Source organism: Rissa tridactyla, chromosome 5 (assembly GCF_028500815.1).
Source record: "Rissa tridactyla isolate bRisTri1 chromosome 5, bRisTri1.patW.cur.20221130, whole genome shotgun sequence".
NCBI lineage: Eukaryota > Metazoa > Chordata > Aves > Charadriiformes > Laridae > Rissa > Rissa tridactyla.
This window is the reverse complement of record NC_071470.1, coordinates 81,238,716-81,254,891: the sequence shown is the minus strand read 5'-3', so window position 1 is coordinate 81,254,891 and position 16,176 is coordinate 81,238,716. Positions and strand designations below refer to the sequence as shown.

The 16,176-nt window shown below is 48.5% G+C and overlaps 1 protein-coding gene across 3 annotated transcripts in view; it reads left to right on the top strand.

Annotated features, from left to right (window-relative positions):
- Nucleotides 1-3,752: 3,752 nt before the first annotated feature.
- Nucleotides 3,753-16,176, top strand: part of CFAP299 (cilia and flagella associated protein 299) — a 193,810-nt gene continuing 181,386 nt past the window's right edge. For all 3 annotated transcript variants that reach the window (XR_008466769.1, XM_054203957.1, XM_054203958.1), the window contains exons 1-2: nt 3,753-3,863; nt 5,354-5,469. Coding sequence is in view for 2 of the 3 variants with exons in the window: in XM_054203957.1 (XP_054059932.1) it covers nt 3,771-3,863; nt 5,354-5,469 (209 nt within the window). In the remaining variant the exon portion in view is untranslated. The remainder of the gene's footprint in view (nt 3,864-5,353; nt 5,470-16,176) is intronic.

The window sequence follows — 16,176 nt, the reverse complement described above, 5'->3', positions numbered from 1 at the left end:
TGAAATGGTGGTTCTTTGCTCGTCGTCCTCCTGGGCAGCCCCTGGCTGGACGCAGCGCGCTCCACCATGGGGATGGATGGGGACGCTGGAATAAAATATAATCACGCTTCATTTTATAGCCTGGTTGTGTAATCTCTTGCCTGTCTGCTGTCTGTGCATTTTATTTGTTCTTTTCTTCCGCTAGAGGAGTAAAAGAATTGTTGCTTAAATAAGCTGCTCTGCATGTTTCTGTAGAGGGTTTGGCTGGTGTGGTCCCGGCAACAGGGTGGAGCAGCGCAGAAATCAGCGCAGGTGCCTCCTTCATGTGTCCACATCTTGTGTGGCGAGACAAGCCTCCCGCGGGCTCCTCTGGGGCAGCTTTTGGTCCCGAGTCGCAGCAGGGGACCGTAGCCCACACACGGGCAGGCTGTGCTCCACGGACAGCCCAACCACGAATTTACAAAATTCAAATAATGCTGCTTATCTGCCGTTCAGCGGCCAGGCACAATTAGGTGTAATTAATGCTCAGTGAAGCATGGGGCCACCAAAATGAGTTAATTGAATGCAAAGATGTGCAGGAGTTGCATAGGAAGAGTGCCGTCCTCAACCCCAGCGCCTGCAGCTCCCCGGGCAGGTAAGAGAGGAGCCAATGTACCAGCCCTGTGCTGCCACTGCTTTCCTGCAGAGGGAAAAGGCGTTTTTTAATCTTATTTTAAGGAAAATTCTTGTTGATCACTAGCCTGTATGACAAAACAATGCTTTGGTCTGTGTGTTTCTGGGCAAAACTGGTCCCAGACTGAGCTGCGATGGCAGCATCCCTGTTTTTGCCATGGCGACTGCTGGGACGTGCCGCCGCTTGCTGTGCTGGGGCTGCTGTCACCCTGGGGGGTCACCCCAGGAAGGAGGGTCCCCTCGACCCGCAGGGGCTGAGCACCGCATCACCTCCTGCTTGTGGTTCCGGCTGAACCGTGTTTCCCCCCGTGCCCCTCACTGTTCCCGCCAGGGTGGAGGGAAGAGGAGCATTTATCGTGTTTCAGAGCTGTGGGGTGAAACGCGGCTGAGGAACCAGCTCGAGTGCCTCCGGGTCCTGTCAAACCCGCGCTCCCCCTCTTGCACCCCATTTCCGCACATCAAGGGCGGCTGCCGAGGTTTCAGGTGGGTTTTCTGGCAGCCAGGAGCAGCCCCAGAGCCCGCGGGAAGCTGCGGGGGGAGGCGGGGGCTGTAATATTACAGTAATGATTAAAATGCAGTTGCGCCGTGGCAATGAAGAGGTGGGTGCTGCGGCAGAGAGCATCCTGCTAGCGCGCTCAGCAGGGAGCCCAGCGCAAGTCAATGTCAGTGGCTGGGGTTGACAAACCTTCCTGGTCCCGTCTTGGCTGCTCCTCTGCAGGGAAATTAAAGAGGTTTGCTGCTCAGGAGGAGACTGAAGGCATTTAAAAAAAAAGGGTAAATATCTCTGTTAAATTTAAAAATAGCCTGCAGACAACTGGACAGACTTTTAAGGAATAAAGATAACTTTTTCAGTGTGTTATGTTTCTTGCGTTTCAAAATGTGTTCGGCTAACTTTTATTTACAGCTGTTGATGGCGTTTAAAGCTTTCTGGCTATCGTGTTGCCAGCGGAGGGGAGGCAATGTTGCACTGGCCACCCTGAGCAGGACCAGCAGCCTGGAGCCTCCTGCGGTCCTGCTCCCAAGGCAAGGGGGAGCCTCCTGCCCTTCCGCGGGGGGGGATTTACGGGGAGCAAGGATGCCAGACCAGACCGCTTCTCTTCCCCCTTTCCTGCTCGTTGGCAGAGCTTAGTCTTCCACGCTGGTGGGAGTTTTGCTTCTGCGGAAGCAACGGGAGCGAGGGTGCGCTCGGTGGGGTGATGTGAAGGAGGGAAAATTGCTGTGACAGCCCAGGAAAAGAAGAAAGGCTCTGGCTTTGCGACTCCGACTTAGACATAAACTATCCTGTCAGCTGCTCCTATTTCATCCGAGTGGATTTATTGTCTTGCCTTGGACAGCACTAATTGCTGGACTCTTAAGCAGATTTTTGTACTTATTTTACATAAAAGCTCTTTATATTGCCTTTAAATCTTGTTGCACACGGAGGAAAAACCTTCTGGGAAAATCAAGGGCTGGGGGGGGGCTTTTCTTCCCCTCTTTTTGGGGTGCTGAGGGCAGAGGGGCTCACTGGGGAAGGGGTTCTGTGTGTGGGGACCGTGGTGGGGGTCTGGCTGCTGGAAGCACGCAGGCAGGAGAGCTGTGCATCAGCGGCTAGGTGGCCTCTGGTGAGTGACGAGCGGCTGCTTGGGCAATTATAGTCATGAAGAAGGCTGATACGAGCCGGGGATGGGTGGCATCCAGGGAGCCAGGAAGATAACAGGGATGTATGAAGTTAATTGTCCTCGGACCCCAGCACGATGCCTCCCAGCTCTTTGTCAGCAAGGCTAAAAATGGCACGATTGCACAATGTGGACCAATACGTAATATTCGCCCTTTTCCTCTCTCCCATTTACTTTCTGAGTCATCTTTTCACGCAGGCTTTGCAGATATAAAAAGTCTCAGATGTTGATGAGGCAAAGTCCCACACTGGGAGAGATGCGGTGCCTCTGGAAGCTCCACTCGAGGCACAACGTTGGCAAGGGTTGGAACAAACGTGAAGCCTCTGGGAAGCCCCCGGCTTCCTTTTTGCCCTGCAAAGCTGGTGTACTACCCCATCCCTTCGCCATGAGCTGGCCGGGCTGGTGGCCACCATGGGCTGCACTGGTGGCTTGTCCCCCCGAAGCAAGTAACTCTGAACTGAACTGATCACCCGGTGGGGAAAACATTGGCTGAAACCCCGCATAGTTTGAGAAGTTGGGGGTTGGCACAGTGTGTCATTTTTTTGGTTTGTGGGTTTTTTCTTTCTCATCTGCTCTCTCCGACTTACCACTGTGGTGCTGGGGAGAAAGAGCTGGAAAGGAAACAAACGAAGGGGATTCCCAAATTCCTTTCCAGGCAACTGCCGCCTTGGAGGGAGGCACAAATCCACATGGAGATGGGGAAGGGGCTGCGGGGAGCGCGGGGGGTAGCGTGCTGGGCCGCCAGCCATGCCCCGGCTCTGGGTTCTTGGGTGGATTTGTTAAAATCCTGACACGAAGAAAGACCCCCACGTTCCCCCCCTCCCTGTCACGTGGCGTTTTTCACCCCCGCAGAGGTTCATCATTTTCCAGACCCCCGGGAATCCTCGCCAGGGTCCTGTGCCGCCGGACCCCGGCGCGCCACGGCTCGGGGTCCCCAGCCCGCGCCCCGCCGTCCCCCGCTACCCACCCAGCCCCGGCGCGGCTTCGCCCCGCTGCCTCCGCGGGGGGGGGGCGCAAAAAAAAAAACCCCCACGCGGGGGCCAGCGGACAGAAATCAAGTGAAATAGCTTAAAAAAGTCGGTGTGTGAGGCACGGCGCGCCGGGCCTGCGGCTGTTTCCGTGGTGGCTACAGGTGTTTGCACGACCGGGGGTGCAGGGGGGGGCTGTTACCCGCGCTCGGGTGTGCCCATGCGGGCACGGCAGCCCCCGCCGGGGGCTGGGCACGGCCACCGCGCCCTCAAGCCCGCTTGCCCCCCCAAAACACCCCCAAAACCAACCAAAAAACCGCCCAAAACCGAAGCGCGGAGCCGCTCCCCCTCCGCTCCGCCCAGCCCCTCCGCCCCCTCCCCCCCCCCCCCCCCCCCGCGCGCGGCCGCTGATTGGTCGGGCGGGGCCGGCACGTGCGGGCGCCGCCGTTGCGCCTGGCTCGCGCCGCCGCCCCGGGCCGGCCGGTCGGGGGTGGTGATGGCGGGCGGCGGCCCTGGTCCGCCGCGTCCCCGCTCCTACGAGGAGTACCTGCAGGAGCAGGTGGCGGCGCGGGACCTGCACTACCTGGAGGTCAGTGGGAGGGAGGGAGCGGCACGCTCACACCCCCCCCACGGGGCGCCCCGGCCAGGCCAGAGGGGTGGGCCGCGCCGGAGCCCCCGCGGTAGGCCCCGGGCCTGTTCCCCGGCGGGTACCAGCCAGGGGACGGGTCAGTGCTTGGCTCCCGAGGGGAGGCGGGCGCGTTGTGGGCTTGCGGAGGCTTTGGTGCCCCTTAGGTGAGAGGGTCTCGTTAGTGAAACCGACCATCCTCAGGAAATAAATGTCCTCCTGCCGCCCGAGCCAGCCTTCCCCCGGCAGGGAGGCGGCGCGGCCTCTGCGCACAGACAAAACCCCCCGCGCGGCAGCAGTCTGCTGGACCGGGGAAGGGACGCGGCGGTGGTGTTGGTGTCCTGGTGGGCCAGAGGAGCACAGCGGGGTTAGCCCCAATAGGGATCTGCTCGGAAGCCAGCCTCCAAGCACAGGTCGGGACCAGAAAGCCTTTCCCTGAGCAGCTGTCTGTTGTAGCGCTTGCTGTTGAAACGCACCCAGAGAAACAAGCACCCCCTCGTCTAGAGGGACGAGGTGAAGACTCTGAGGCCGACGTTGGTGTGCAAAGGTAGCTTCAAGCTAGTGCTGCCCCGGTTCTTAACCAAAGCAGGGAAGAAGATCTTGTCCAGTGATTACAAAGTACAATTTTTAGGCTGAATCGCTCCAAGGGATGTCTCTGGTCAAACAAGGCACATCACAGTGATATTCAAAGGCTGCTGACTGCTGAAATTTTGAGCTCTAAAAATGATAGTGCATGTTGCTTGGTGGAAAAAGCTTTGGGGAAAGTGGCAAAAGGTTTTTCTGGCTCACACTTAGAAGGCACGTGGTGTTGATTACAGGTTTGCTCTCAGAAAGCAGCAGTCCCCATTTGGCTTTAAGACATTGGGAGGGAGTCTGGCAGCCTGGCTGGGGTGGGAGAGGCAGGGGGTGTCCCCGGGTTGCTTTGACTGTCAGGGCTCTTCAGGTGTCCTGGCTTCAGCTGGAGGAAATATCTCATCCCCAGCTCTGCCTCCTGCCTCAGAGCTCAACTAATCAGTGCTACTCTCCTGCAGTGTTGTTAGTTTGAAGTGGGGAATTGGTTTCCCGCTGGAGGTATAAAAAGAGCAGTGGAGGTGCTTTCCTGAGGCCCAAGTGTGATGCAGGCAGAGGAAGATGGGTAAGAAAGGGCAGGGCTTCAGCTGCTGAGATTTATTTGCTGCTGCCCAGGCCGTGGTGGCATTACCCACCCTGAGTACCCCAGGTCTTCTGGTTGTCCTCTATCGTGAGCCTTTGTTAGAGGGGAGCAAGGCAGAGCCCGCTCGTGCCTGTAGCTCCCAGCTGCCCAGCACCGCTGGTTTTGGGGGGTGTTGAGCAGACAGCCCTCTCCTGAGTGAGCTTCTCCAGTGGGTCCCGGTGGTGGGGGAGGAGGGGGTCCCGGGGGGATGTCCCTGCTGTCCTGGCACTAACCGAGGTCCCTGCCCATCTTCTCCCTGCAGAGTGAGGCGGTGGCACGGAAGCTGGTGGAGCTGGGATTCCGTGGCTCAGGGAACGTGCTGCGGCGGGAGGAGTTTGAGGCCCAGGTGGCAGCAGCGGTGGTGGCAGCCCCCCAGAAGTAAGTGTCTGCCTGCCTGGGGCCTTTCGGACACCTAAGTACTGCTACTTAGTTACAAAATTTGCTGTTATACCTGGATGATCCTTTCAAAGCTGTAGCCAAAAAATGTGTGTTTTCTAATGCTTCAGACTTATGGGATTGATGGTTACAAGACAGGGAACGTACTGATGGAAAAGGGATGGCATATGAGAAGCGAAAATATCCTTTCTTTCCTGATTATTTGTTAGGCTTTGAGGACTGCGTTTATTGAGTAACATGGTCTAGAGTTCCTTTCCTCTCAGTAGCAGTGGGTAAGCTCCTCTTGGTCCTGTGCACGTGTTTCCCTGGGTCAGGGAGACTGGGAGTGCTGTGGTGTTGCTCTCCATTTACGTAAGGGTAGCTGAAGCAAATCACGCAAAGGTCTAGGTGAAGTAGCACTCGGGAAGAGTTTTAAATGGCTCAGACTGGATGAGGGTTACTTTGGATATTGTTACAAGGTGTCTGCTCTTTTATGTGGACTGTTTTACTTCCATTTCCAAAAGCCTTTGAGGGACAGCTGGTTTACTCTCCAAGTGTCTGACAAAGGAAGTTCAAGTGGTGCATATTGCAGGGTTTTTCTTAGGCTTTTGTTTGGTTTTGTTGTGAGTTTTGCCGTCTTATATTTGTTGCAGCTTGTATGCTGCAGCACGTACTTCCACAAAAACTCACGCTGCACTGGGAATTCAGTGCTTTGCAATAAAGCTTTATCGTGTCTTGTGGCTGGTTCCCCCTACCTTTTTATTTTGGCACCTTCTCCGCTCTGTTTAACCAGCCTGCAAATCTTAAAACATTTAGCTGTTTACTTTCCTGGTTTCTTCTTTTCTTTGTCACTTGAGAAAAATAAATGAACAACCCCTGTAAATAGTGAACTTTTGTTGGTGCCTTGCTGCAAGAAGCTGAATAATTACAATACTTATTTTGTCAACATGATTGGTGAATAGTAGAGCTACTGAGCAGTCTTATTCTCCTGTGGTGCTTTTCCCTTTTCGTGCCACAGTGAAATTATCATTTAATAATTTAACAGCATGTATCAAAGGCCTTTCGTAGCATTTGTGGGCCAAGAACGCGTGCTGTGTAGTTAAGCTATTGCCGTACTTCATGTACAATCCTGTATCAAACTTCTATTCCAGGCATAAGGTGACTTTTTTATTTTATTTAAAGAACTAACTGTTCGTGTCACTATATGGAGAAATTGATTTTGCGGACCCAAAGGCTTAATTATTTGAATAAAGACAGAAGGGATTGATTTTTTTGTTTTCAAAGTGTTTAGACTGGTAATGCCCTGTGGCTTGTGCCCAGGTGTGCTCTGCAGCCAGATGCAGCTGAGGGTGATAGCGCTGATGACATCAGGAGGGCAAGGACTGAACTCAAATGGCTGACTGGTTGGTGCCCTAGTATTCTTGTAAAGTATGTTTCTAAACCTCTTCTAGTGATTCCATGCGCGGAGATGAGTGAAAATGAACTAAAGCCAGAGCTCTCAGTGCAGTTGTCTCTCTCTTGATGTCGAGCAGGTATTCTGTCCTACTGTCCTTTTTTGTTCGTTTATTCTTTGTTTAGTTTCCTGTTAGTTTGTAAGTAGAGATGTCAGGGCTGGCTCACAGGGTCTATTTTAACTGTGTTTGGCTGAGCATATTATCCAAAAGTCTGTGTCAGGTGTTGCTGCTATCAGGGCTTCTGAATTGTCTGCTCGCAAAAATAGGTCTGTGGTTTTCTCTGAGCAGAAGAAACTTTCCTCGAGTTGGACTTGGCTGCACAGGTCTCAGAAACTGTCACTGTTAACTTTGACTGCCCAGATTATTTTTGCATATGAGAGCAAACTCCTTAGGCCGGTGCCTTCAGGATTTCTGCTTTGATGCTCCTCTCCATGCCCCACCTTCTGCCACGACACTGCTGGCCCATACAAAAGGGTTAACAGGGCTATTTCCATCTGCAATCATTTCCTCCATCAGAGAACAACAAATGTGAGTCATTTAAGTCAAAGCTGGGATATATGGCTCGGGTTGATACAGTGAGGGGTTATTTGGATCAAAACACAGAGGAGTTAGCTGGTAAGTGACTTCTTGTGTTCTCTTTGGGAAACAAACTTGTGTTCAATGGTTTTGGAAATCTCTGCAAGTGGCTGATATTCATAGCAATGGGATTCCTACAGCCGGTAAGAAATGGTCTACACCATTTGTGTTGCACAACAACAGCTTCAAGCTCCAGTCGCTAACAAGTACTAAAATAAGCCAACAGCCGTAATGTATGTTGTCTCTGTTGCGTTTTGGCTCTATGGTGTGCCACTGGGTATTATACATAGCTGCTGTGTTTGCTGTAGGCTTCCATAATTCCTATTTTATTTTTAGGGTTTCTCTGTCAGTCGTAAGAAATGCTTAATTTGGGCAGGCTGTATGACTTGGCAGCCTTTTATTGCCATGCCTTTTACTGCTGCAACTGTATCGCAGGACAGTCACAGAAACCTGTGATTTACTGGACATGTAAAGCCTTACACAAAGATTAGTAACTAGGAAGTGTCCTCTTAGCTGCAACTTCCAAGCATAGTTCCTGCGGAGGAAGGAGCAGATCAGCAAGGCAGAATTCAGTCGATGATTTAGAGCAGTAGTAAAGGTGAGCACAAAGAAAGTGGTCACCCTTAGGATGCATATCTGTTTTTGTAGTTGTTGCTTAAATTAAAGGTCGGGGTTTGCTCAAGAACTATGTGGTGTTATTTATGTGTAGGAAGGCTCACCTTGACTAATATTTGAAAAATTACTTTCAGAGTGGCTGAGTATTACACCATATTGCTAAGCTGCTTCTGATCAGAAGGGCCAGTATGTTCTGCAAATGTCTAGAACAGTAGCGTGGTTTTCCTCTGAATCCTTACCTCTGCCTTCTGAATGCCTCTCGCTTAGTTAAATAGCATTATCAGTTCAGGCATGTACTTGGTAGGATTGGTAGGACTTCCTTTACAAATGGTAAAAACGAATACATGTTGCAGAAAATGGATTTGGGTGGGCAGGAGGCAGTGCATTTATTAACTCTCTTTGTGAGGCGCTTAAACTTTTCTGGTCTTAGCGTCACATCTGAAGTCAAGTGAAAACTCATAGGGGAAAGGAAATAGAAGTAAGACTAATTCCTTTAAAATACTCTGTGCTTTTCTACAAAATAGAAAGAGGTCGGAGAGTTGATTTAGGGCTTTTTTTGTTAAGAACAAAGAAACGGGGTAATAAAAATGATCCTCAGAGTTTGAGAAGCAGATAGAAGCACAATGTGTCATCTGTTCTTTGTGACAAGGATGTATGTGTGTTTCTTTGGGATGTGAGATGAAGGGGCTTGAGTTCTGTGTTGTATTTTGTTTTCTTTAACAGAAGCAAATTAGAAATAAAGACTTTACTCTTTTTTTTTTTTGGTATTACGTCATCTCTAAATGAGTGCAAGGTTGTATATTCTTTCTGTTGTCTGGAGTGACAGAGGTGAAAAAAAATCTCACATTCCTCAGAAGTGTCCCGTAACTTGTGTAGCATTGGTGTTTAAGAAGAGCTGTGTTTTTTTCAGTCGAGCGTGCACAGAATAAGTAAAATCCTGGTTGACATCAGGACAGGAGACCACTGTCAGTTGTCTCAGCTAGAAGTACGGTATTGCCATACGATGCTTTGACCACCTCTTCTGATCGAACAATCTGAGGCAGCAGCAGGTTGTAACTGCTTTTGTGTTTTGAAGCCTGGATCCGGGCTGCGTGGACTTGCTGACATCTGTACGGCACCGATGCCCGCGTTTCACTGTGGGATGACTGTGGCCTCTGCTTGCCAGGGAACTGGGCTGCTTTCATGCAGACTTGAAGTGACTTCTGACCGGCACGTGAGTATTCCCTGCCCACAAGAATTAGCGCTGAGCGACACCAATTAGGCTGTAAATCGCTTCCATATCAACCGTTGCTGTATTGATGCCCACGTTGGGCAGTTGGCTCTGGCACTGCGCGGTGAAGCCTGCAGCCAAGCAGCAGTGGCTGCGATGGGGAGGATGCTTGGGATGGGGGTTTTGGTGCATTACCTGATGTCACCAGGAGAGGACTCCCTCTACTAAAGAGTCACAGCCTGGATTATTGGTGTGCTTAGTGGTAGGGGCAGGCGATGGTAAGGGGCTAAAAAAAAAAAACCAAACAAAAGAACCGGAACCGTCCTTGTTAAGGCTTTCCTCTGCAGGAGAGACTGCTACTTCCATGCGGAGCATCTGGGCTGTATCGCTCAGGCAGGGGTTGGGAATGCTGCATGTGCAGGGATATTTACAGCTGTGTCCTGGGAAATGCAGGAATAATGTCCAGCTACAAGCTGCTCTGGAATGGAGTGGTGGATCTTTGTCCTCTGAAATTGGTCCGTTTCATGTGTAAAATACCCATTTGTTGGTTGTGGGGTTTTTTTTGGCCTAGGAGGAGCATGAGGGTGAGGAGCTAGCCCATCAGCCAGGATGCGTGCCGTGCCTGAGATGGCGAAGGTATACAGCACCATTCCCAGGCTGAATTTCTGTGGCTAAAGCCTTTGGAGCAGGGGCAGGAACCCAGAAGTACTTCTGTGCAAATGCAGGTGGGAGCAGAACAGCGAATGGCAAAGCTGGGCTTTGCTGCTGGGTGGTGGAGAACTTGGATGTAAGTTTCATGAGCCAGAGGAGGGAATGAAACCCCAGTGCCGGCCATCCTGGGAGTGTGTGTTAAGCCTTTGTCAGGCGTCACCATCTTCTCTTATTTTTTGCATAGTGTGATTCAGGAGGTACCCTACAGACTGCCTCTTCATCACAGAGAGCAGAAAATGAAGCAGAAGGGGGAGCTCATTTTATTTCTGCGAACTCTAGGCTGGAGACAGTTGGAGAGCAGTTTGCTTTCAAATGCTCCGTGAGCGTCCTGCCAAACGCAGTTAGCTTGAACCTGTCTCTCTCTGGCACCCGATCCCTTTGTGCTGCTACTCCTGTGATGCTTTACCCAGGAGGTGGGGGCTCAGAAACGCCTCTGTCTGCTGCATGTGTTCTTATGTGTATGAATGTTTCTCTTAGGAAAGCAGTCAGGTCTAATTAAAATCTATCTCTTCTACAAGCCCTGTGGAAAACAGGTATTTTGGTACATGGGTCAGTTGTGAGTCTTTGGCTGTCCTTGCTTTCTTTAGCCTGCTCTTAAACAGGCCACTAAAAAGAAACATTAAAAGTGAGGGAGGGAATGTTGGGTGATTAGTTTTGTGGTTTGTTTATTTGTTTGTTTTTTTAAGTATTGCTTTGGATTTTGGTATTGCAGGTGATTCCACTGAAATATAATGGGAAGAATTAAATGTCAGGACCCTGCACTTAATGATAGCCTAGTTCTTTTCATGTATTGCAGCGACTGGAGATGCAGGAAACGCCAAATCCCAAAGCAATTGTGTGTCTATAATATTAAATGTAACATCTTTAAAACAAAATAATTGGTTAGGGGTTTTCACATGTGCGTGCATATGGTCTAAATGCTTTTCTTGTGTACAGAAAGAAAAAAAATAATCTGCTGAAAGCAAGCCTTCATTCAGTATCTAGGATTGGAATTTGCAGTTTGATTCCTCCTTTTAATCTTGTCTCTGGTTCTTGTCCTAGAGTGGCTCTACCCAGTGCAGGGCTCCTGGACTCTGCTGTGGCTGCAGGGTGGGCTCTCAGCAGTTAAATGATAACCTGGGGATTGAAATTTGTTTGAGAGTACTTTCTTCGTATGAAGCAAGTTGTGGCTGAGTATTGAGTGGATCCTCCTTCAGAGGGAGGGGGGATGAAGGGGGCGGGAAGGGATGAATCTGTTTGTTCTGGAAGGAGTGTAGGAACTGACCTTCTCTTAATGCACGTAAGGATCTTGGAGGAAAGTGGCACAATTTTAGTCCCTGCCTTTCCTATTTAATGGGTAAATTAATTGTTACTTGGGTGTGGACTATACTCTCACTGAGCAGAGGAGGGGGAAAGGTACAGCCTGCAGTAGCAAGTGCATCAGATGGCTTCAGTGGAAGGATGTATGGAGCGTGTGGTGCTCTCCGTTTGCTGGGTGGGCCACTGTCGTACAGCAGAGCTTAGATCGAGGGATAGCTGTTTAAACACCTGTGGCTTTTTAGGAAGCAGCAAAAATGTGGAGCGAACCTACTCATTGCTAGGCTGAAATGCTGGAAGGCGCTGAAGGCAGCTGGGTGCCCGGTTTGCAGTGAATTAACCTGCTAACTTCCTCCGAGGCTTTGAAGAGCTGAGTCCCTGCGGATGCGGTAGAGCCACTCCTGGTTTTTTCCCCTGCCAAACCTCCGCCAGAGCTATTACTAAGCTCCGATAGAATTTTTTTTCTGGGATGTTATGGAAAAAATATGGTTAATTATATTTCATATCAACGTGCCTCTGCACTCTTAGTACTTGCTGGGACTGGAGGCCAAACAGCTTGAGTCATGTGGCTACCAGTCTGCTTTTTGGCTCAACCAGAATGAGTAAGAATTGGAGAATGTGCAAGCAAATCCACGGCAGAAATATCTAAGAGCTTTTCTTTTCTTCCCCCTTTTTATAAGCCCATAATGTATAGATAACATTTAGATTGATATCAGTGTTGGAAGGCTTCTCTGAGCTGAATTTTTTGAAGCTTGCACATGTCTCGGTAATTCAAGATTGGGTAAACAGAGCAAACTGGAACAGCCTTAAGAATGTTTTGTGGTGGCCCTTCTGGCCCAGCAAAATAGCTTTTTTGGACATCTTCCTGTTCTCTCTTGTTTCTCTCCTCTGTCTCCACACCCTCCCTTGGAGTCTTTTAAACCGGTACCTTAGTGAGAAGGGGAGGATGACCCCTTCCTGACCCTAAACCTAATAGCGGGATTGAGACCAGGTTTTTTCCCCTCTCAGAATTTTACTGCTTGTTCTACTGTTAAAATAGCAGCATATTTTTCTCAACAGTTCAGTGTGAAGTGGCACTTTCTCAGACTAATGAAGGAAGGAGACAAAGGCGACTCCCACTCTTGTTGGAAGACGGACTCTTTGACAGTTGTTTGCTGAAGATATAGAGATCTGGTAGTTCTTTCTGCTTCGGTCATGATTTGAAATTCCTGAGGTCCAGCCATAGAAAGAAGTGGGCTTGAGAATTGCTGCTTACCCACAGAGTGATTTTGCAGAAAATGCTGGGAGATGAGTTAGTTGGATAATTTTTAAAAGTGTACTGATGGGTAGCACCAGCGCTAGGTGCTGATTATCCTGGACTCTTTCCCTTCTGATACTTAGAACTGGTCTGTATTTCCTGTTATATCTTGCCACCTATGTCTGGCTCTTGGCTAGCGTTTTTACCCACTCTTAGCAACTCAGTCTCTCTTTAGGAAGATAAAACCCCTTTCACCTATCTCCAGTCTTCGCTTTTGTGCAAATAGCAACTCTAAATCTGTAAGTGGTCACGTAACCATAATGCCACTTTTGTCTTTTCTTATAAGCTCTGGCGAAGAAAGAAATAATTGCCGACGCTTTACTGACAATCCTTATTTTGGTTTAATTAGCTCCAAGTTGAATGGGATACGGCAGGCATCTGTAAGCTTCTTAGGGATTCCACAGACATAAGTAGACACTTAAATTAGCTCCAGACGTTCTTTCTGGGCTTTCCCCAAGCTTGTGATTGCTACAGACTCAAATGAAAAAGACGGAGAAGGCAATCTGAGACTGTAGAGATCAGTTGAGTGACCGTTTTCCTTGTGTGTCTGACACCATAGGAAATCTGTGGGCTAAGCGGTGTCTTCAGCATAAGCCTTTTGAACAGATAAAGCAAAACTGTCCTTTCTTGAGGGTGGGCTTAGGAGACATTTGGGTCATCACGAGCAAGAAAATGATGAATCTGTGATTCCCTCAACAGAATTCTCCTGGTTGTGTACGATGCATGAATTCGGATGCCTTGAGAAATGTGCACGAAATTTCCTAAACCTGGCAGGGAAACAAACACACCTACAGGGGTACGTTTGGCTGAGGATGTGACATTAAGGTATACATAGATTAGGTTTACAAATACTGGGAGTACTGAAAGTTTTGGCTTGGTAACTGCCTGGGGTCCTTCAGGAGTCAGGTGGTAAGGCCGAAGGAAGGAGAGGAGCTTTGATGGCTGGAGGCAAGGACAATATGTTGTCTCTTGTAAATTGTCTAGTCCGGAGTTGGGAAAACGGGAAGAACAAGATTCTCCGTCACTGGGCAGAATATTAAGATGGTGCTGCAATGAGGTCTTCATTTAGTCTGGTTTTTTTTTCCTGTTTTTTAAATTAATTTTTAAGTGGTACAGTGAGGAACAAGTTGATAGGTCACATGATTTCTGAGTGACATTTCCCAGAAATAAGTGTATGTATGTGCTTTCCAGCAACTCGAAATATGACGTAGAAAGAAGAAGTAAGGATGTCCAACCTTGACTATACAGGCTATGACATAGGCTTCTGAAAAAGCTAAGTAGCTGAACGAATACCTAATACAAATTTTGAGAGGTATATATTCCTATCTTGTGGACCATTCAGTTCACTGTGTGTTAAAGTTGTCCCCCAAGGAGCACACAAACCAGAGCAGTTTTTGATAATTCCAAGTGTTACATCCTTGATGTTCTTAATATGATATTACATGATTTTTGAAGCGGTCCAGGTGTGTTTGGGTAGCTTTCTACTGTAAGCAGTGAATTTGTTACACTAGCAGAAATGTTTTTTCACCTGGAAGTGTGTCGCAATAATCAACATTCTTTGCTTAAGAATAAACTTGGCCTCGTCTTTTTGCTTTTTTTTTTCCTTTACAAATTGTGGATAGTTGTGGGAAAATATTTGGAATAAATAAATGAAATGTGTTTAAGTAGGTGCTGAAAAATATTTCCTTTCTAGAGAGATGGTTTGTTATTTTGCTAGTAATCTTCAAGCAAATGAAATGTGAGTCGGGGAAATGGATTTGCCTGTGGATTCCTGCAGCTCATAATTGGCCGGTTCAGGTTTCTTTTGGACAAGATAGATATTAAAAAGTGCAAGCTCTAGCTAAGATGAGCTAAATAGCTAGAAAAGAGAAATGGCTTAAAAAGAATTTGATATGTTTCCTTTTGGTGTAACTTTGCCTAAGGCAGGGATGCTCAAATGTCTGCACCTTCTTCCAGCTTCTTCCCGCTAACGTGCCATATGAACACACATCTTCAAAGCACTGAGATTCGGGTGTTCTATGTTAACTGAAAAAACAAAGCAGCTTTCCTCCTCTGAAGTATATCAAGGATTGCAATCTTTTGCAAAACAGGAGTTCTGAGCCGAAATATTTCTCTGCAACAAAGTAAAGTGAGAACCGCAGGCCCACGCTAAGGACTAGGCAGAATTTTCTGCTTGGCCACCTCCGACGCGGTGAATGGCAAGTAGTGAGAAAGGTCTCGTCAGGAGCTCTGTTGTGGTGAGCACACGGCTTTCACGAATGCTTGTACAGAAGCTAAAGATCTGCCAAGGCTACTTGCTTAAATGTTTCAATGTCTGGCTGTCTTGGCTGCACAAACCCTAAATTTCTTTGGAGTGCAAATCTGCTTAAGGATAGCAGGGACCGCAGCGTTTCAAGTTGAGAATTTTTGATGCGTAAATCTTGCCGGTATTTTTGCATTCTTTTTGTGCGGGAGCTGGCAACTGCTCGGGGTCCATGCCTGTGAAGTTGTAGTAGCCAGCATCCCTCGGTTCCTGACTCAGGCTGAAGGGTGCTTCCTCACCTGAGAACTCGGTCTGTTGGCTAGTGCTGCCTACGGGAAGAGGAATGACATCCTGTTTTCATGTGTCTTCCAGACACAGAAAGCATCTCTTAATGCAGCAAACCTTCGCGATGTGTTTGTCTAGTTCATCTGCTAGGATCCGGTTCCGCTCCGAGATGTTCTGGTGTGTTTCTTCAAACTGTATGTGTGTGAGTGGACACTAACAAGGTCAAATTCTTCTCTGGCTTACACCCCTGTAGAGGATTGCACAGTTGATGGGAACAGCGTGAACTGTCGGCTGGGACTGGCTCGTGTGTGGAAGATGCGTGTACCAAATTACACAGTAACATCAACTCGGAGACTATTTCTATTAGTCTCTGTAGGAACTTGAGACACGCCATGACCCACAAATACTCTATTTTCACATCGTACTGTTCTCTACGCTCCAAGTGAAGTACCTGAATTGTCACAGAATTCAGTATGTTAGTTTCTAAAAGGCAAATTATAGTAATTGTCTGCATATCCAAGATGTAGCTGTGTGCAAGCTTCTCTTAAGCAAGTGTAAGGTTTGGCACCGGCATGTGGATTCTTAACTCGAAGCTTAGTAAAAGAAAAAGGGTACTACGATCGATGACTTTAAAGAGAAATCCAAAACTTACTGTTAAAGCTGTTTGGAACAAAAACAAGCTGGAAAACAGTAGCTAGGCTATGTGTGTGAAACCATTGAACTGTGGTGGACGAGAGCTGGTAATAAGTGATTGAGGAGCTCCAATAATCTTGAGTTTTCTGTGGTTTTCCACGCAGAACAATGAGATGAGACTTTTCCACAACCCAGCTGAATTTTGCCTAGTCACATTGCTTTCAATTGTCTCGTCGGTATTGTTCTCCCTTTTGAATCCAGGCAAGGACTGTGTTATAAAGATAGTTCCTGTCTGGTGTTGCGTTAAAAGCCCGGGATCTCAGCGTGCCCTTTTCAACAAAGACAGGAGGTAATTGAGGGATTTAAGTCTTTAGGGTTTAGGGAATAAATC